The sequence below is a fragment of the Rana temporaria genome, chromosome 4, assembly GCF_905171775.1.
Source record: "Rana temporaria chromosome 4, aRanTem1.1, whole genome shotgun sequence".
Classification (NCBI taxonomy): Eukaryota; Metazoa; Chordata; class Amphibia; order Anura; family Ranidae; genus Rana; species Rana temporaria.
The window spans coordinates 321433069-321455390 of record NC_053492.1 but is presented as its reverse complement, the minus strand read 5'-3'; the positions used below and the strand labels follow the sequence as shown (position 1 = coordinate 321455390).

Genomic DNA, 22322 nt, shown 5'->3' with positions numbered 1-22322 from the left:
CCTATGAATCTCCCTAGGTATAATTGGGCTCCAAGTACTGGGTTGCTTGAGAGCTGAACAGCGGAGGGGGAGTAACCACCTCAGCACAAGAAAGGGGGTAATCCTTTTTTCTAGTTCGGCGTTACCTTTATATCCTAGAAGTAATCGCCAAAAAGGGGATAGATGGGGAGCAAGGAGGGGGTCTTACGTCCGTGTCGCACTATTTGCTGCACACACGTTGTTGCATGATTTTAAACACAGGAACCAAGTAGAATATACATTCTCAGCAGCTCCAACCGCATATATCCCCAGGGGGAGGCAAAAGCCAGAGCCTGCTCACACCCATATATTGTCCCAGGGAGCCGTCAGTTTTTTTGTGTTCAAATGATCTATACGGATGTGGCTTGAGAGTGACAAGTTTTAAAACCATTGAAAGTAACAATGAATAATGGAACAATGAGGGCTATACTTACTGTCTCACTTTGGTCCCAAAAGAGGCATTCTTTGCTCTGCACCGCATGAAACTGCAGCTGGTTAAATTCTGTTGCTATTCTTTCCAAGATCTGTCCAGTTAGCAATGTGCTTATAAAAGAAAAATATGCAAATGAAAACATCTTATGAATATTGACGCACAATTTAAAATACACATTAAATAGAACTACAACTAAAAAATTCAAAAAAAGTTGGGACGCTGTGTAAAATCGACATAAAAACAGAATGCAATGATTTGCAAATTTCATAAACCTATTTTTGTATTCACAATAGAAAAAATATCAAATGTTTAACTACTTGCCCTCTGTAGTAGTTTTACCGCGGGTGAGCGGCCAAGCCCCAGTGGACGATGTACTGGTAACATCAGCTTTTTCTGGGATTACAGCCATGTATGTAGGCTCCCCACGCTATCATTGGCTACAGAGCACCCCCCCACCCCCCCACAAGTGCATTGTCATGTATACTTTTTCAAGATCACTGCCACCTCTAATACATTGCAAAGAAAAACAAACCAGTGTTAGCAAGATCAGGCCTGATCTCTTCTAGCACTTTATTTTTTGTTTTTGTTTTTATTTCTAGCATCAAGCATTCCCTAATTGCTAGCCAGGAGCTGTGTTTCCCATAGTCACCACTAGAAAACTGTAAATTTAGCGCCCAAAATAGGTACCTCTAGTGAGGAGGCCTACAGAATTTGAGCATGACAGAAGAGAGCAAAGGGGAGTCCTCACTGATAGAATTTGGCTCAGAATAGAACTGTAGAAAGCAGCGGCACCCTGACAGGTAGCTCAGATGATGGAGAACAGGTCCCTGCTAAAGCCAGGTGTACCCGACCCCAGGTTGCTGAGGTGCTAGAAATGCATAGTTCTGCTCATATGGCAGCAGAGTGCCAGTACTAGCTATGCACTAACCTTTTTGTGATCTGGCAAGCTCCAGCAGCCTAGTACAATCCTGGCCTTTTAGACACTACTACCACTGCAGTATCTCATGGTGAGTGCCAAAATGCAGTACAAGCTGGTAAAGGGCTAGCACTAGTAGTATCATGCCCAGACATCACACTCTGTGTTAACCAGGAAGATAACATTTCCTTACAGGATCTGAACTTTATAAAAACAGTATATAAATGTGAAGACAGCAGATATACATGTAAAAACTATGTAGGGAGATTTGGTTCATCTCAGTGTATCATCTGGTTACCCCCCACTCCACCTTAAAGTATACCCCACTAGTATAAAGTATACCCCACTTTTTTACTTTAACCTACAGCTAAGCCTATAATAAGGCTTACCTGTAGGTATAAAGAATATCTCCTAAACCTGTACGGTTTAGGAGATATTCCCCCCGCAATGCGCCGCTGATTGCAGCGGGGATCCTCGGCTAAAGGGCCGGCAGCCGCCGGACCTTGCCGGTTTGAAGTCTCCCGCACGCATGCGCGGGAGTGACGTCATTGCCGCTCCAGCCAATCACAGCGCTGGAGCGGCGATACTCGGAAGACACGCCGGAGCAAGATGACATCTCGCTCGGCGTGGACCAGGTAAGTTCTCTTCACCTCGTTTTAAGGTAAGTATTTCATAATGAGCTAGTATGCGGCACATACTAGCTCATTATGGCTTTTCCTTTACAGGTGTAAAAAAAATAAAAAAAAATAACAGGGTATACAACCGCTTTAATGGTGCTAGTTTAACTATATCCGTTTATATTAACATAGTTACTTAGTCAGGTTGAAAAAAAAAAAAAAGACAAGTCCATCTACCTTAATAAAAAAAAAAAATACAATCCCATATACACAATCCTATACCCAACAGTTGATCCAGAGGAAGGTAAAAAACTCCAGAAAAGCAGGACCCAAATTTGCTACAGCAGGGGAAAAAGTTCCTTCTTGATCCCCAGAGAGGCAATTAGATATTCCTTGGATCAACTTTACCTATAAATGTCAGTACCCAGTTAAATTCCATACATTTAATAAAGAATCCAGGCCTTTTTTAAAGCAATCCACTGTGCTGGCCAGAATCACCTCGTTGAGGGAGTCTATTCCACATTTTCTGAAATCTTTTCTCTAGACGTAAAGTGCCCCTTTGTCCTCTGTAAATGACCTTACGTGAATAACTCAACACCAAGTTCACTATATGCGCCCCTAATGTATTTGTACAGGTTGATCATATCCCCCTTAGTCTCCTCTTCTCAACAGTGAATAAATTCAGTTCCTCTAATCTTTCCTCATAGCTGAGCTCCTCCATGCCTCTTATCAGTTTGGTTGCCCTTCTCTGCACTTTTTTCCAGTTCCCGAACTGGTGCCCAAAATTGAACTGCATATTCCAGATGAGGTCTTACTAATGATTTGTACAGGGCAAAATTATATCGCTCTCTGGAATCCATACCTCTTAATACAAGAAGAGGACTTTCGCTTATAAAACTGCAGCTTGACATTGCATGCTATTGAGCTTATGATCAACCAAAACCCCCAGATCCTTCACCACAGACTCCCCCAGTTGTACTCCCCCTAGTATGGATGATGCATATTTTTAGCCCCCAAGTACATAACTTGACATTTATCAACAGTACACCTTATTGGTCACATAGCTGCCCAATCAGACAGTGATTGAGGTCGGCTTGTAAGTTGGAGAAATCCTGTAAGGACGTTATTCCACTGCATAGCTTGGTGTCATCTTCAAAGACTTATATTATACTTTTAAATCCCAGACCCAGGATCATTTATAAAGATATTAAAAAGTAAGGGTCCCAACACTGAACCTTGGGGTACACCACTGATAACCTTAGACATTTCAGAGTAAGAATCATTACCACTATTCTCTAAATTCTGTCTTTTAGTCAGTTTTCTATCCATTTAAAAAACGATTTTTCCAAGCCTGTAGTTTTTCTGTACACATTTTGCTTTTGCAAAATCCAAGTATACCACATCCAAAGCCACTCTCCTCTGTCCAAGGTTTTACTTACCTCTTTTCATAAAAAGACAATGCACGCTCAGTCCTGACCTGTTTTTTTACTATCAATATAAAAAAAAGGTCACGCTGAACATATTGGCCCTTTACAAAATGTTTTTTTTTCTATCTTTTGCTATTTGATGCTCATTTTGAATTTTGTATCCTCGATTTCCTCTTTACATATTCTGTTATATTCTTTGTAACATTAAACAGTGATCGTGTTCCTTAGTTTTTTATAGCTTTTTTTTGCCTTGACCATGAGCCACATAGGTTTTAAATTTTTAGTCTTTTAACCGCTTAAGGACCGCCGCACGATGATATACGTCGGCAGAATGGCACAGGGACATTATATATATATATATTATATATATATATATATTATATATATATATATATATAATATATATATATATATAGGGGGTCAGGTAAGTATAACAGGGGCTTGGGGGGGGCCCTTCAACTTCAGATGTTTTTTCACCTTAATGCATAGATTGCATTAAGGTGAAAAAAAATAAAAATTCCTGGTGCCTCCATGGCAGCATACCTGTGACAAGCTCCGCCTTGGCTCCTCCCTCAGGACTAGTAAATATTATAAAAGAGTTGGTTAGCACCGCCCCCCACATTCTCCTTTTTTTTTCCTCATACCTCATGGCGTGAATGCTGGTCAAACGTCCTACCTTCTGCATTCGGCAGCGTCCATCCGGGTTCAAGCCTCTCCCGGATGCGGTCCCTTCTCTTGGGCAGCTAAACACGCTAATAAGGTTGGGAGTCCCTTCTGTAGGGTCTTTTGGGACAGGCAGTTTGTCTCTTAACTAAGAGCTCTATCTGCAGCATATCTCAGGCATCTGGCTACCATGGTAACAGAGGCAGCAGCTATTACTTTTATTTTGTCTCCCTTTTATTTTTTTAGGGCTTTCTTCTGTCCCCTCTTACTTTATCTCATCGTGCCCCTGTCATCCCACCTCGCTTCCCCATGTGTTCCACTCGTTTTCCCCTGTCTTCCCATCGCTTCCCCGTCATTATCTCGCTTCCCTGTCCCCTTCTCTCCCCCTTTAGGGGTCGTGCGCGCTCACCCCCAGCCGTTTTCTACACTGGCGGCGTCGTCTGCCGCATTCTGCGCTGGCGCCGACGGCCGGGACTTCCGGGTCCTAGAGCCGCCGGTTTGCAGTTCTTTTAGAGAGCTCCAAGGCAGAAAACTGTCCTTTTCAGGTAAAAAAAAATAAAAATGTTATTTAAAAAAAAAAAAAAAAAAAGGGGGGGGGGAGAGGAAAATATATATATACACCGTATTTATCAGGGTATTGCGTGCTCCGTCCTGGACGTGAGCGCGAGAGGAGCCTGCCCGACTATACACGAGTGTACTGCACTCGGTATATGCCGGCGCAGTGTTCAAACTCGGCGTGGGTATCGGCGTATATCGCACACCCACGATTTTGCCCTGAAAAAAGTGCGCGTATACGCCGATAACCAGTAAACATGGAAATGTTGTCCCGGTTTAGGCATGACCATTAACCCTTTCCTGTTCTGTTCTTAGCTGCTTCCTCTGCTAATCCACCTAACATGAGCCATTCGCCGCCCATACAAGATCCTACTCTACACTTAAGGTAAGGAACTACGTCCAGGTAAGTTTACGCACAATAAAAAAAAAAAAAAAAGTGCACTGAGGCTCGTACTCTTATGTGTTGCAGCCCTGTACGCCAGAAGACGTCTAAGAAGACCTCAAGGCGACATGAAGACTCTGACTCAATCACCATCACTCGCGCTCCCCGAGACCTAAATCTCCAAAGTGTCAGGCCTGTGGAGCCACCCCTCTTCCACATAAACGGATCTGTCAAGATTGCCTGAGGGACTATGCGGCAGACAGAGAGTCCGAGGGCCTGCAAGTGGCGGACCTGCTTAAGAAAGCAATAAAAGATTCTTTTGCAGAATTAGTGGCCACAATGCCGCCGCAGCAACCGCTATCTCCCCCTCAGGAGCAACCGGCTGAGGAGGCCATTCTCGGGCCATCCACTAGTGGAGTTCCTCGCACGACAGCTGCTTCATCCTCTAAGCATCAGGAGGAGAATGACACCTCAGGGGACTCCTCTGATGACTTGGATACCTCTGGCTTTGCCTTTGCCATGGTCCAGCCCTATGTACAGGCGGTAAAACAGGCGATTGGCTGGGGGAAGACAGACAGAAGTCAAGCAGTCTAAGGCGTACTTCCCCTTTCTCAAACGCCAAATTTCCTTTTCTTTCTCGTACATCACGGGACACAGAGCGGCATATTCATTACTATGTGGGTTATATGGAGTACCTTCAGGTGATGGACACTGGCAATCTCAAACAGGAAGTCCCCTCCCTATATAACCCCCTCCCATAGGAGGAGTACCTCAGTTTTTTCGCCAGTGTCTTAGGTGTTGGTCATGGATTAGCTTTGCCTCTGTATCCTTGGGATTAAGGCGGGCTAACCGGATCTGTCCAAAGTGCCTCAGCGCCAAAGTGGACAGTACCCGGGCCCCAAACCGTGGGGTTTTGCCTATAATGCCCTCTCTAGAGGGATGGACCCTGGGCCCAGGACTTAGAGCTTTTCCTAAGCCAAAAGTATCCTGTTTGCCAGGGTGCTATATAGGTCCAGGTCAGGCGGTTCCTTCCTAGGACCCCAGTACCTGATGGTCTACTACTTTACCCACGGAGATGGGAGAAGATTGGACTGTTGTTGCTTGGCAAACGTCCTGCGGCATGGAGCAGGTAAGTGGAGAGTCTGCGGGACTTGGTCCGACAGTGGGCTCTCCAGGGGAGATCTGCGGGGGGTTTGCCTGAGTATGCTCTGCATTGGCACCATGGTCACTATGTCTGTTATGTCTGGATGACCTAACTTTTCCCCCCATGACTGGATCCCCCTGTCTAGGCATCTCTTTACTGGCTACCTGCTGCCCCGCTGGTTGGGAAGGTCTTCTTTGGAGATCTGTCTCAGGGCTATAAATGTGTCCTTAAGAGGCCTGTGTTAAGTCCTACCTGGCCGGGGTTTTTTTTTTAAATTGCCGCTCTGCAGCCGTAGGGGCGATCCTCCCTGCTTCCTGAAGCCTGGCAGCGCGTCTCCGTGTGTTCCTCTCCCCGGACATGCGCGCGCGGCGCGTGCACACTTAATAGAACAGTTTCGCGCCGTTCGGGGGGGGGGGGGGGGGGGGAGCGTGCAGGCCGGCGTCGAAAGAGGCGGGCTTTCGCCTCTGTTATTTGAAGCAGGTCCTCGTTATGGCTCAGTCTGAAACTGAGCTGAGAGCGAGAGGACACAGAGCGGCACACTAGTGACCCCCGGTGGCAGGAAAGGGGTAGTACATGCTAGGCTTAGCCTATGCATATCTATTAAGCCAAAAATCCTCTTTGCAGCAGGTTGAAGGCTGGTAAAGTATTGGTGGGGCTGTATGTTTTAAAGAAAAAAAAAAAAAAAAAAAGCCTTTAATAAGGTAAAGGAAATATATATATATATATATATATATATTAATGTATTGAAAAAAAAAAAAAAAAAAGTGGTTCTTTTTTGTTGGAACATACGGAGCCCCACCAGGTTAGGGACATTAGTAATACTACTGTTCCCTTAACCACATAGTTTTTTCCTAGCTACAAACAGTCAGTTGTTGTATGCTGGGGTACCTCGGTCTTGTACCATGGCTCCCAAAGGCTCGGGATCTAGAGGGGCAAAAAATGCCAAAAAACAAAAGGGTTCCCCCTCAGATTCTGAGGATATGAGTCAGGTTATGCCAGTACTCTCCCCTCCTGTTGACCCAGGGATGGCCGCCTTGGTTGAGCCAATAGGGGGGTCTGGTGCGGAGGCTGGCCCAGATCCTCCCAACCCGGTGTTTATCACTGAGGAAATGCTAGCTATCTCCTTAGGAGGGCTAGAGAAAAGATTGGCAGCTATGATCGCTAATTCATTGCCAGACAAAAAGCGGACTAGGTCCCCTTCCCCAAAGTGTGTATACTCAGATGCGGAGGTTCTCTCCCTAGGGGACTTATGCCTCGTTTCCACTGAGCGGATCGGTTCGGTACGGTTCGGTTCGGTACGCTATTTTGGGTGTTTCCACTACGAAAGTGTGCCATTAAACCGAACCGTACCGAACCATTCTGGGTCCTGCTTCAGATGTGGGGCCATAGTAAAAGGAACGGTTCCATTAGGGGAGGAGATGCAATACATTCCACTGATTGGTGGACGCACTAGGCATTTTTTCTAAATCCTGAATGGTCCCTGACGGTCCGATTTGCAGTGGAAACGCTCACGAGAATAGACCGGTCCATTCTAAACTGCTCCATTCTTACTGACCCGAACCGTTCCGTGCAGTGGAAACAAGGCATTAGAATCTCAGGAGGACCTGGTGGACCAGAACCTAGAAGGTTCAGAGCTTGAGGATTCTACTGTGGAGGAACCATTCTCTGCCTCCCAAGCAGAAAGTCTGTGGATCCAGTCCTTGACAGACATGGTCCGATCGGCATTTAAGTTGCCCTTACCGGAGCCTCGGGCTCCGATAGTTTCCTCCTTGGGCTCTTTAAAAGCCCCCTTGAATAACGCAGTTTTTCCGGTCCATCCTCTGTTGGAGGAATTGATTTACCAAGATTGGGTACGACCGGACAGAATCTTTTTGCCGCCTAAAAAATTTTCTGTTGTCTACCCCATGGAAGAGAAATTTTCCAAAAAATGGGCGCCCCCAGCTGTGGACGCAGCCATCTCGTGCGTAAATAAAACATTAACTTGTCCGGTAGAAAACATACAAATGTTAAGGATCCGTGATAAACGTTTAGAGACACTTTTAAAGGCTTCCTTTGCTACGGCAGGAGCAGTGGTACAGCCGGCAGTAGCTGCTATCGGAGTTTGTCAGGCTTTGAAGGTCCAGACTAAACAGATGCTGAAAGACATCCCTGCCCAACAGGCAGAGGAGCTATCTGATATTCCCAGAGCTGTATGCTTTGCGGTGGATGCTATAAAGGACTCCATCCAGCAGGCATCTCGTTTATCACTATTAGTAGTGCATATGAGAAGGCTCTTATGGTTAAAGAACTGGGCGGCCGAGCCCCCATGTAAGAAACTTCTGGCAGGGTTTCCCTTCCATGGGGGAAGACTCTTCGGAGAAGATCTAGATAAATACATTCAGACTATATCGAGTGGTAAAAGTACCCTCCTACCAGTCAAAAAGAAGTTCCGGGGTCCTGCCTTTAAGAGGCCGATTTCCCCTGTCCCGGGGTCCTCAAATTCCAGGCAGTATCGACGGCCTCCTGCGCGATCCAACTTTAACAATAAGTCACAGGGACAGGCCCCTGGGGGCAAGAGGCCATGGTATCGCAAACCAACAAAGCCAGCCCCTAAGTCTGCCTTATGAAGGGGCGCCCCCACTCACTCGAGTGGGGGGAAGGCTTCGTCTCTTTTCGGAGGTTTGGGAAGCCAACATCCCCGACAGATGGGTCCGGTCATCTGTGGCCAGAGGCTACAAGTTAGAGTTTCTAAAGTTTCCGCCGCCTCATTTTCAGGAGTCAAGGGTACCGAACGATCCAGCAAAAAAGGCCTCGTTCCTAATGGCATTGGATCGTCTGCTCTGCCAGGGCGTGATTGTAGAGGTACCAGTCCAAGAGCAAGGACTAGGCTTCTACTCCAATCTATTTGTCGTACCAAAGCCCAACGGCGATGTCAGACCAATTTTGGACCTAAAAGGTTTAAATGTTTACCTAAGGGTTCAGTCATTCCGGATGGAATCGGTTCGGTCAGCAGCCGCCGCGCTCCAGGAGGACGACTTTCTGGCTTCCATAGACATAAAGGACGCTTACCTTCATATACCGATCTTTCAGCCACATCAAAGATTTTTACGCTTCTCGGTGGCTCAGCGTCACTTCCAGTTTGTGGCACTTCCTTTCGGGCTGGCTACGGCCCCCCGGGTGTTTACGAAGGTTCTAGCTCCAATTTTAGCCAATCTAAGAATCCAAGGGGTCACGGTCCTAGCATACTTGGACGATCTCTTGATCATAGATCACTCACCGGCTTGCCTGGAGCAAGCGGTTGCCCTCACGGGTCAATACCTCGAGAGTTTCGGCTGGGTCTTAAACCGAGAAAAATCAGCATTCCAACCAACAAAACAGTTGGAATATCTCGGCATGAGGTTAGATACAGCTCAGCAAAGAGTATTTTTACCCCTGGTAAAGGTCAAAGCTATCAAGGAGTTGATTCAGCTGGTTCTAAGCAAAAAAGAACCAACTATTCGCCTATGTATGCGTTTACTAGGCAAGCTGGTGGCTACGTTCGAGGCGGTACCTTACGCACAGAGCCATACTCGCATCCTACAAGCAGCCATTCTGGCGGCTTGGAGCGGGAAAGCACAGGCCTTGGAGTTTCCTTTAGCTCTATCATCAAGAGCCCGGCAAAGTCTGTGCTGGTGGTTAAACCCTCAGAATCTGCTGAAAGGGAAAACCTTCAGCCCCATAGCCTGGAAAATAGTGACCACAGATGCCAGCCTAAAGGCTGGGAGCGGTCTTGGATGGTTATACTCGCCAAGGTACTTGGGCAGCGGCGGAGAAGCAGCTGCCCATCAATATCCTGGAGCTCAGAGCTGCTCGGCTAGCCCTCCTGGCATGGACATCCAAATTGAAGGGATTCCCGGTGAGAATACAATCAGACAATGCCACGGCTGTGGCATATATAAACCACCAAGGGGGAACCAAGAGTCAGGCCGCTCAGAAGGAAGTGAGCTTGATTTTTCTGTGGGCAGAGGCTCATGTGCCCTGCATATCGGCAATATTCATTCCCGGAGTGGACAACCTGCAGGCAGACTTCTTAAGTCGCCAAACTATGTCGCCAGGGGAATGGTCTCTACATCCCCAGGTTTTTCAGACAATCTGCCAAAGGTGGGGTGTGCCAGACGTGGATGTCATGGCATCGAGGTTCAACAAGAAGCTAGACAGGTTCATGTCCCGCACAAGGGACCCGATGGCCTGCGGAACCGATGCGTTAGTTTGCCCTTGGCATCAGTTCAAACTCCTTTATGCTTTTCCCCCTCTCCAGTTACTACCCCGCCTGCTGCGCAGGATAAGGATGGAGCACAAGCCAGTAATCCTGGTTGCTCCAGCGTGGCCCCGGAGGGCATGGTACTCACTAGTCTTGAGGATGGCAGTAGAAGACCCTTGGACTCTTCCACTACGACCAGACCTACTCTCTCAAGGCCCGATCCTCCACCCTGCATTACGGCGTCTAAATTTGACGGCCTGGCGGCTGAATCCCTGATTCTCAGGGGTAGAGGTCTGTCTAAGCAGGTTATCTCCACCCTGATCAGGGCTAGAAAGCCGGTCTCCAGAATAATTTATTACAGGGTTTGGAGGGCCTATGTAGGCTGGTGTGAGTCCAAGAAATGGCTTTCTCGCAAGTATACCATTGATAGAGTGTTAAGTTTTCTCCAGCTGGGAGTGGATAAAGGCCTAGCATTAAGCACAATTAAGGGACAGATTTCAGCTCTGTCAGTGTGGTTTCAGAGGCCGTTGGCCACCCACTCGCTGGTTAAGACCTTCATTCAGGGGGTCTTACGTATTAATCCTCCGATCAAGTCGCCAATTTGTCCGTGGGACTTAAATCTTGTTCTATCAGCTTTGCAGAAGCAACCCTTTGAGCCTTTGGCTGAGATTCCTTTGGTTTTACTAACAAGGAAATTGGTATTTCTGGTTGCCATAGTTTCAGCCAGGAGAGTGTCAGAATTGGCTGCCTTATCTTGTAAGGAACCATATCTTATTCTGCATAAGGATAGGGTGGTTCTCCGTCCTCATCCTTCTTTTCTGCCGAAGGTTATATCCGGTTTTCACCTAAACCAGGATTTGATTCTTCCTTCCTTCTTTCCGAAACCTACGTCTAGAAAAGAAGGGTTGCTGCATACCCTAGATATTGTCAGGGCCATGAAGGCCTATCTTAAAGCTACAGAGAAGATTCGGAAAACAGAGGTGTTGTTCATTTTACCGGACGGGCCCAAGAAGGGGCAGGCGGCTGCAAGATCCACCATCTCGAGGTGGATTAGACAGTTAATTACTCAGGCATACGGCTTGAAGAGGTTGCCTCCTCCTTTATCAATAAAGGCTCATTCTACCAGGGCCATGGGCGCCTCCTGGGCAGCACACCATCAGATCTCTATGGCTCAAATATGCAAGGCGGCAACCTGGTCTTCAGTCCACACGTTTACAAAGTTCTACCAGTTGGACGTAAGAAGGAATACTGATACAGCCTTTGGGCAGGCAGTGCTGCAGGCTGCGATTTAAGACCCTCGGAATCGGGGGCACCCTTGATTTAAATTTACATTTAAATTTATTCTTTTTTTGACTAAGTTGGATTTATTATTATTATTTTAGAGTGTACCTCTAATTAAATCCTGTTGTCTTGGGAAGATGTCTCCCTCCCCTCATTAAAGCATTGCTTTGGGACATCCCACATAGTAATGAATATGCCGCTCTGTGTCCCGTGATGTACGAGAAAGAAAAAGGGATTTTTAATACAGCTTACCTGTAAAATCCTTTTCTTGGAAGTACATCACGGGACACAGAGCTCCCACCCCTCTTATAGGGACCATTTTGGGAGGCATACTGCTTGCTACAAAACTGAGGTACTCCTCCTATGGGAGGGGGTTATATAGGGAGGGGACTTCCTGTTTGAGATTGCCAGTGTCCATCACCTGAAGGTACTCCATATAACCCACATAGTAATGAATATGCCGCTCTGTGTCCCGTGATGTACTTCCAAGAAAAGGATTTTACAGGTAAGCTGTATTAAAAATCCCTTTTTTCCCTCTCATGGACGAGCTTAAGGGTGTGATTGAGAAGAATGGAAAAAGACGGAAAAAAGATTTTCCTTTAATCGCATGGCAAAACTATACCCTCTTTCGGAAGCCGACTCTGCAATGCTTGAGGCCCCTCCAGTGGTCGATGCAGCAGTGGTAAGGTTAACAAAAAAACGTTACACTGCCTATGGAAGACTCAACTTCATTTAAGGATCCACTCGATAGAAGAATGGATCTCGACCTCAAGAAGGTTTACCAGATGGTGGGCAATGCTTGTAAACCTGCGATAGCCCTAACATCAGTGTCCAACGCGCTACGTGCCTGGACAGATAATATAGAGTCGGCAATACAACAGGATATCCCAAAGGAGGACATTATCAAGGCCTTAGACAAGCTAAAACTCTCAGCAGACTTTATTGGGGAAGCTGCTATCGATTCAGTTCGATGCTCCACAAGGTCAATGCTCCACACAGTAATGGCCAAACGGGCCTTGTGGCTGAAGCCATGGTCAGCGGATATTGCATCGAAACAGAATTGGTGCAAAATACTGTTTGATGGAAAAGCCCTACTTGGGGAAAAATTTGATAAAGCCATCTCTCGCGTTACTGGCGGGAAGTCGGGCCTGTTACTCCAAGACAGGCGTTCAGGCGCTCCAGGACATTCACACCCAGATTCCAACATTTTAAAAACAAGGACTACAGACAGTCCAGGCAGGGAAAAGGCTTCAGGCAGAATTGGAGAGGCATGCAGTCCACCTTCCTCAAGAACCGTAGACAGGGGACCGTGCCTACTCCACAGGATCCTGCTAAGTACTTTTGACGCCGAACCATTCCAAGCGTTTGCTGTGGGGGCCAGACTCCAACACTTCTCGAAAATATGGGAGCAAAAGGTGCAGGGATCCTTGGGCAATCTCCACTGTCAAATACATAGTTAGTCAGGTTGAAAAAAGACACAAGTCCATCCAGTTCAACCACAAAAAAAAAAAAAACAAAAAAAAAAAACAACACAGTAAAATCCTATACACCCAAATCCATACCCACAGTTGATCCAGAGGAAGGCAAAAAACCCCAGCAGAGCATGATCCAATTTGCTACAGCAGGGGAAAAAATTCCTTCCTGATCCCCCGAGAGGCAATCGGATTTACCCTGGATCAACTTTACCTACAAATCTTAGTACTCAGTTATATTCTGTACATTTAGGAAAGAATCCAGGCCTTTCCTAAAGCAATCTACTGAGCTGGCCAGAACCACCTCTGGAGGGAGTCTGTTCCACATTTTCACAGCTCTTACTGTGAAAAAACCTTTCCGTATTTGGAGGTGAAATCTCTTTTCCTCTAGACGTAAAGAGTGCCCCCTTGTCCTCAGTGTTGACCGTAAAGTGAATAACTCAACACCAAGTCCACTGTATGGACCCCTTATATATTTGTACATGTTGATCATATCCCCCCTTATTCTCCTCTTCTCAAGAGTGAATACATTCAGTTCCTCTAATCTTTCCTCATAGCTGAGCTCCTCCATGCCTCTTATCAGTTTGGTTGCCCTTCTCTGCACTTTCTCCAGTTCTCCGATGTCCTTTTTGAGAACTGGTGCCCAAAACTGAACTGCATATTCCAGATGAGGTCTTACTAATGATTAGTACAGGGGCAAAATTATATCTCTGTCTCTGGGGTCCATACCTCTCAATACAAGAAAGGACTTTGCTCGCTTTGGAAACCGCAGCTTGGCATTGCATGCCATTATTGAGCTTATGATCAACTAAAACCCCCAGATCCTTCTCCACTACAGATCCCCCCAGTTGTACTCCCCCTAGTATGTATATATATCCGGCTAATCCCCCGTAGAAGTCCCTTCGTGACGAAACGATTGTTGGGTGCCGTGACGTCATCGCGTTCCGTCCTGAACGCTGGCCGTGGTTGCAGACTGAGTAGCGAGGAGCATCGGAACACTACAGCTGAAGCGCTCTTTTTTATCCTTGTCCACTGTTATGCAGTTTTTGGCAACTTAACTGTAGGTGCATTACCTAAATTAAATATAACTCTTTGGTTCAAACATTATGCACTATGAGAAGTTTCTTTTGTTCCATTTTATGACACCCGGATTGAATGCTGAGTTTTATTATTACTGAAAAGGTATTGGGAGACCTGACTTCCCATAGGCTCTATAAGACTGGTGGAAAACAGTCTTTACTTCTGGTAAGCGGTTAATCCTATTTTCACGAATTGCATGGGTGAACACCATTTCACAGCAATCAAGATCTCATCACATCTTGTTAATTAAGGAACTTTTCTATAGATGAAACTACACCGGATTGAGACACTCTTTAATTTTGGGTTTTCAAACGGACTTTGCTGTTTCTTTTTCACTCATTCATTTTATTTTATTCTGACTCTTTTTTATTAAGGTTTTTTTTGTTTACACTGTTTTTACTTTTACTCAATTGTATTTAAGCATTTAACTATTAATAACAGCGCTGCACTGTTTTCTATATTTATGCCTAGTATGTATGATGCCTGCATATTCTTAGCCCCCAAGTGCATAACTTTACATTTATCTACATTAAACCTCATCTGCCACTTAGTCGCCCAATTAGACAGAGCATTGAGGTCGGCTTGTAAATTGGAGACATCCTGCAAGGACGTTATTCCACTGCATAGCTTGGTGTCATCTGCAAAGACAGAAATGTTACTTTTGATCTCAGACCCAATATCATTTATAAATATATTAAAAAGCAAGGGTCCCAGCACTGAACCTTGGGGTACACCACTGATAACCTTGGACCATTCAGAGTAAGAATCATTAACCACGACTCTCTGAATTCTGTCTTTCAGCCAGTTTTCTATCCATTTACAAACTGATATATCCAATCATGTAGACCTTACCTTACACATGAGCCGTGTGTGCGGAACTGTATCGAACGCTTTTGCAAAATCCAAATATATCACGTCCACAGCCAGGCCTCTGTCCAGGGTTTTACTTACCTCTTCATAAAAGGAAATCAGGTTTGTCTGACAACTTCTGTCTTTCATGAATCCATGTTGTCTGCTGCTTAAATAGTTTTTTTCCAGCAAGAACTCATCCATGTGGTCTTTTATTAAACGTTCCAGTATCTTCCCAACTATAGAAGTTAAACTAACAGGTCTATAGTTACTTGGTAAAGACTTTGTTCCCTTTTTAAATATGGGCACCACATTGGCCCTGCGCCAATCCAGTGGTACTATTCCTGTCTTTAATGAGTCCCTAAATATTAGATACAGTGGCTTTGAAATGACAGAGCTCAACTCACCTAGGATCCGTGGATGGATGCCATCAGGTCCAGGTGCTTTATCCACCTTTATTCTGTATAAATATTTCTGGACCATATCACTTTTGAGCCATTGTGGATTTTGTCACTCCCACCCCCATTTTGGACATGAGCTCCCCCATGCTCCATTGTATACACAGAGCTGAAGAAAACATTTAATAAATTTGCCTTCTCTTTGTCCCCAGTCACCCACTCTAGATTATTTTGTAAGGGGCCTACATGCTCAGACTTCACCTTTTTACTATTAATATATTTAAAGAATTTTTTTGGGGCTTGTCCTATCTTTTGCAATCTGTCGTTCGTTTTGAATTTTTGCATCCTTGATTTCCTTTTTGCATATCCTGTTATATTCTTTGTAACATTTAAACAACACTAGTGTTCCTTCATTTTTATATTTTTTAAAAGCTACTTTCTTATTGTTTATAGCTTTTTTAACTTTGACCATGAGCCACATAGGTTTTATTTTTAGCCTTTTAAACTTATTGCCCATGGGAACATACTTTGCAGTGAGGTTCCACACAGTCTTTTTGAAGAATTCCCATTTCTGTTCTGTGTTCAGCTGTGCCAATAGTCCCTCCCAGTCCAAGTCCTGGAGAGCAGCCCTCATCCTTGGAAAATTTGCTCTCTTAAAATTTAGTGTTTTAATATTTCCTGTATGTATTTCTTACTTATAGTTAACATTAAATGAAATCATGTTATGATCACTGCTACCCAGGTGTTCCTTTATCTGAACATTAGTAATAAGCTCTGCATGGTTTGAGATTATCAGGTCCAACAGGGCATCATTCCTAGTTGGGGCCTCAATAAACTGCACCATAAAATTGTCCTGCAATAGGTTTTTAAATTTTTGTCCTTTAACTGTCCCAGAAGTGCCATTAATCCAGTCAATTTCTGGGTAGTTAAAATCCCCCATTATTATCACCGTCCCAGACCTTGCAGCCCTTTCCATCTGTGCAAGGAGCTGAGTCTCCACCTCCTCATTAACATAAGGGCACTTCTGGACATTTCTAGACAAACCCCCCAAAGACTTCTTCTCTCCAACGAGGGTATCAAGGTCCCCTCAAAAAGCTGAAGCACTACAGCAGTTTCTTCTCTCTTTACAGGAACAGCAGGCAGTAATTCCAGTACCTCCATCAGAAAGATTTACAAATTTTTACTCCACCCTGTTTCTAGGCCCAAAAAAAAAAAAAAAACGGAGGTTGGAGACCTGTCAGACCTAAAAAGGCTAAATCGCTACATTTTCCTACAGCGATTCAAGATGGAATCACTACTAACAATCGTCCGTGTAGTCCAGCCAGGGGACTGGATGTTATCAATAGACTTACGGGATGATTACCTGCATATACCCATGCTTCCTTCTTTCCAGAAGTATCTGAGGTTTGCAGTAGGCCAGGTACATCTTCAATTCCGGAGTCTCCCGTTTGGCCTCTGCACTTCACCAAGAGTCTTCACAAAGACCTTAATTGCCATTATAGCCCCTCTAAGGGAGCGGGGGCTTCGAGTTTACCATTACTTGGACGATCTTCTTCTCCTGGCGAAGTATCCAGTCCAATTAGTGGAACACAGGGAAGTTCTTCTGACAACGCTAGCAGAATTTGGATGGAAGATAAACCAGGAGAAGAGTCACCTTTCTCCAACCAAGGAAATTTATCTGGGCGCACTGTTTAACACAGAGAATGGAACATTGTCCCTTCCACCTCAGAAGGTGGCGTCTATTATTCGGCAGATGAAGAGTGTGAGTGCGAGACCCTATCTGACCGCCTCGAACTGTCTGAGCCTGATAGGCCGGATGTCGTCATGTATCCCTATGGTCCCTTGGGCCCATTGGCATTTGAGATATTTCCAACTGGAATTCTTGAGGCAGTGGAACAAACGATATCTATCTCAACCCATACGCCTGACGACCCTGATGCTCAGAAGTCTTCATTGGTGGATGAAGAAACACACGCTGATGAAGTCACGTCCGTTAGGACATGTCAACTGGATCACAATTACCACCGATGCCAGTTCAGCAGGCTGGGGAGCACACTGCAACCAGATCTCAGTGCAGGGGAGATGGTCATTTCATGTGACAGGCCTGGTATCAAATATCCTGGAGATCCAGGCAGCCTACCGTGCATTACTAGCCCTAGAATTCGAGATCACTAGGAGACCAGTTCTTCTACGGATGGACAACAGAGCCGCTGTATTGTATATACACCGACAAGGAGGGACACACAGCAGGTCCCTGCTGAGGGAGGTGGAACCCATAATCCTCTGGGCGGAAAGAAATCTAAAGGACCTAAGGGCAGTCTACCTGCCCGGTCATCTCAACTCAAGAGTCAACCTCCTATCCCGCAGGTTCATAGATGCCAACAAATGGTGTCTGCACCCCAGAATTTTCAACTGGATAGTGAACCAGTGGGGGTTTCCCGAGCTGGACCTATTTGCAACAGCGTGCAATACCAAGCTTCACCTCTAGGCTCCCACATCCCCAGACGGAAGCAGTAGACGCTCTCTCAGCCCCCTGGGCATGCAACCTGGCCTATGCCTTCCCTCCGCGGCCTCTCATTCCAAAAATCCTGGCGAGGATCATGATGGAATCCACAACAGTAATAGCGGTTCTACCATACTGGCCGAGACGTCCTTGGTTTCCTACGGCAATGTACCCGAGTACTCAGCCTCCGGTCAAAGTTTTGTTGATACCCTTCCTTCTGTCTCAGGGACATCACACCCATCCAGATCCAGGCAGGCTGAACCTTCACATCTGGCGGCTGAAAGGCAAAGGTTTTTATCCCTAGGATGTTCCAACGAGGTTATCGCAACCCTCCTCAGGGCTAGAAAGCCTTCCACAAACAGTATATACGATAGGGTGTGGAACAAGTTCAGGGCCTTCATAATTGGCAGAAGCGGCGATCCAAATTCTCCATCATCCTCTCAAATTCTTGAATTTTTGCAGACAGGCCTGAACATGGGCCTTGCTCTGAGTACGTTAAAGGTACAGGTAGCGGCAATTTCAACAGCAACCAGTAGAAGGTGGGCCGAGGATCCGTTAATAATCCAATTTTTCAAGGCCGTCAGAAAGATCCGTAAACAGTCTTTTCCCACCTGGGATCTCGCTATCATCCTAGAGTCCTTAGCCAGCCCACCTTTTGCTCCTTCGGACTCAGCATCACTGTGGAATCTAACCTTGAAGCTTACCTTCTTGATAGCCATAACCTCTGGCAGACGGGTTTCAGAGCTTCAAGCTTTAGGGGCAGATGATAATCATATCATATTCTACCATGACAGAGTGGAACTCAGAACAGTGCAAGGATTTGTCCCCAAGATCGCATCATCCTTGACCATGTCGGAACCATGGGCACTCCCAACGTTTTTAGAACAGGACTCCGGTTCTCTTCACGAACTGGACATTGCCTCCACCCTGAGATGTTATCTTCAGGCCACGGCATCCTTCAGAGACTCTACCAGGTTGCTTATAATTCCCTGGGGGAAGAACAAAGGCAAAGAGGCGTCAGCAAGAACAATTGCCTTATGGATCGTTAAGCTCATCCACAAGGTGTACAGGGCGAGGGGTCTGGACCCCCCCTTTGATGGTCAGGGCGCATTTCATGAGGGCGGTATCTGCCTCTTGGGCGGCAAGGGCAATAGTGTCAATCGAAACCATTTGTAGGGCAGAGACCTGGTCGTTCCAACATACCTTTCTGAGGCATTACCGGGTAGACCCAGGAGCTCCCATCGGTAGAGTTCGGCAGACAGGCGATCAAATCATCCGTTGCTTCCTCTAATGATAATAATATTTCCTTTGAAATAAACCTCTAATCATCCTCCCACCCATCTCAGCTAGTTATTTGTCACAGGTATGCTGCCATGGAGGCACCAGAAAAACAGAAAATTGTACCATACTTACCGTAATTTTCTTTTCCTGGTGCCTATCTATGGCAGGATACAATCACACCCTCGGTATTCCATATTACGGAGAATGTGGGGGCGGTGCTAACCAACTCTTTTATAATATTCACTAGTCCTGAGGGAGGAGCCAAGGCGGAGCTTGTCACAGGTATGCTGCCATGGATAGGCACCAGGAAAAGAAAATTACGATAAGTATGGTACAATTTTCTGTTTTCTTTACAACTCCTTTAAAATTAAATCATGGTATGGTCACTGCTACCCAGATGTTATATGAACATTGGTAATAACAGTTACGTCAAAAGTACATAGGCATCTTTTACCTAAACAAAAGAAAAAAGTAAAAGCATTTGGCTTACCTGTTCAGCTCTGTATGTGTCTTGCAATTGTGGGACAGCAAAATGTTTTCAATTTTTTCAACCGAGTGAATTACACGTATCATCCTTAGCACACACATCTGGAAAAGAAAAAAGTTGTATTAGAATTTTAAGTGCTACAAAAGGAGGAAAAACATTTGGGGTCCCGAAAATAGGAGGAGAAGGGAGCAGAAATTAAGAAAACAGTTATCATAAAGTACAGCTACACTTAACTAAGCCGAAGTTTCTTTCTAGAACAGGATATGAACAAAACTAAAAATCACCTTGGCAGGACAGAAAGTAAAAATCTGTAATTGAGTCCCGGACAGCAGTAAAAACCTGACATGAGCCCCCACCCTAACCAAAACTGGTAAAAATATTTTGGCTTGACATACACATTTAGCATAACAACTTGGTAGTACATGGACAAAACAACTTTAGCACAAGTTAGTCTTTTACTCCTTTAGCCCCACAGTATCTGAAAATAGAGCTTTTATCAAGACAGTTCAAAATACTTGTTCTAGCTGTATGTAAAAAAACACAATTAAAACAATTATGAGATTAAAGATAAGGTCTGGCGATTCCACACTAAATTTATACAAAAATACTCAAATCCAGATAAACAACATTACTTATTAAAGCAGAGCTCCACCCGAAAGTGGAACTCATCTGTCTCCTCCCCTCTGGTGCCACATTTGGCACATTTCAGGGGAGGGGGACCTGATTTTGACAGGTACCCTTTCCCCACTTCTGAAGACCGCGCCGCCATCCCTCGGAAGTTGACCCCGCCTTTCCTCCTCTGCCGGGCCAATTAGAAAAAGCAGCGTGCTTTGCGCATGTGCATTAGTGAATTGGCTGTGAAGCCGAAAAAGGCTTTACTGACGGTTTCCCTTACCATGAATGGCAGCGACATCACCCGACAGCCGGTCCAAAAATCAGCTGGGGTGCCGACAACCAGGGAACCCTGGTTAAGGTAAGTGTCTGAATATTAAAAGTAGGGTTGTTTAAGACCTAGTACCGATACTTCCCCCCCCAGTACTCACCAATACCGACATTAGTGACAGTGGCACTAATGGACTGTCAGTAGATATATAAAATATATCTATCTATCTATCTATATCTATATCTATATCCTCTATAACAAGTGGAGAGACTATCTGCTCACTCAGTTGTCAAAATAAAATATCCGGGCAGTCTGCCAAGTAGGAAGTTTAACCACTTAAATTCCAAATCTTTTTCTGACACTTGTTTAAGTTAAAATCAATATTTTTTGCTAGAAAATTACTTGGAACCCCCAAACGTTCTATTAATGTGAAAGATGTTACGCCGTGAGAATCGTGATCTTCTAAGCAAAAAAAAATTGTAATTTAAATTTTAGCCAGAATCGTTCAGCTCTAATACATATACACACACCTCTCTCTTTTACAATTTTATTTTTTACAATAAATATATATATATATATATATATATATATATATATATATATATATATATATTTTATAGTGCTTTCTTTTATTGGGGGGGGGGGCAGTTGAAATGTTTTTTATTCTTCAATTTAACCACTTGTCGAACGGCTCACGCCGATATACATCGACCAAGTGGCACGTTCCCGCAAATCGGCGTACGGTTACATCTTCCTCTTTAAGAACCACTGGAGGTGCGCCCTAGGCACGGTGGGGGACCCGATACGTGTGGCCAATGGGCGCGATTGCAGAAACACAAATCCCTGTTCTGTCAGGGGAAAGGAGACATATCGTTTGTTCCCAGTAAGTAGGAAAAACGATATATGTCTCCTCCCCAGTCAGTCCTATCACCATACAATTAGAAACACAAATTGGGGAACACATTTAACCCCTTTTTTTGCCCCCCAGTGTTAACCCCTTCCCTGCCAGTGACAGGGAAGGTTCTTTCTGCCTGCAAACTGTAGATTGTCCATAGCAACCAAAAGTGTCCCTTTATGTCAAAAATGGTTTTAGAGCAGCTAGAAAACAGCGATAATAAATTATAATCACTTGCAGAATTGTGCGATAGCGATTTGTGGGGAAATTCGTCATAAAATTTTTTTAAGTGAGTTATTCCTAAGAATTACAGGCCTACAGTATAAAACGCCAAATTTCCTTGCAAATAATAGTACCGCTTTCAGCATCTTTTTTCTGAAATAATCATACCGCCAGGGAGGTTAAGGATGTTCCAAACAGTTAATTTGGCCACACCGAATATTTTTGCTATCTCTCTGATGGGTTTGTTTTGTTTTTTTAGCCTAATGATGGCTTGCTTCACTGATAGAGACAGCTCTTTGGATCTCATATTGAGAGTTGACAGCAACAGATTCCAAATGCAAATAGCACACTTGAACTCTGGACCTTTTATCTGCTCCTTGTAAATGGGATAGTGAGGGAATAACACACACCTGGCCATGGAACAGCTGAGCAGCCAATTGTCCCATTACTTTTGGTACCTTAAAAAGTGGGAGGCACATATACAAACTGTTGTAATTCCTACACTGTTCACCTGATTTGGATGTAAATACCCTCGAATTAAAGCTGAAAGTCTGCAGTTAAAGGACATCTTGTTTGTTTCATTTCAAATCCATTATG

At 45.0% G+C, this 22322-nt stretch overlaps 1 protein-coding gene across 1 annotated transcript in view; it reads right to left on the bottom strand.

Annotated features, from left to right (window-relative positions):
• Positions 1–22322, bottom strand: part of COG2 (component of oligomeric golgi complex 2) — a 240942-nt gene that overhangs the window by 180533 nt on the left and 38087 nt on the right. Inside the window, 2 exon segments of the mRNA XM_040347789.1 lie at positions 453–561; positions 19729–19826. Coding sequence (XP_040203723.1) covers positions 453–561; positions 19729–19826 — 207 coding nt within the window.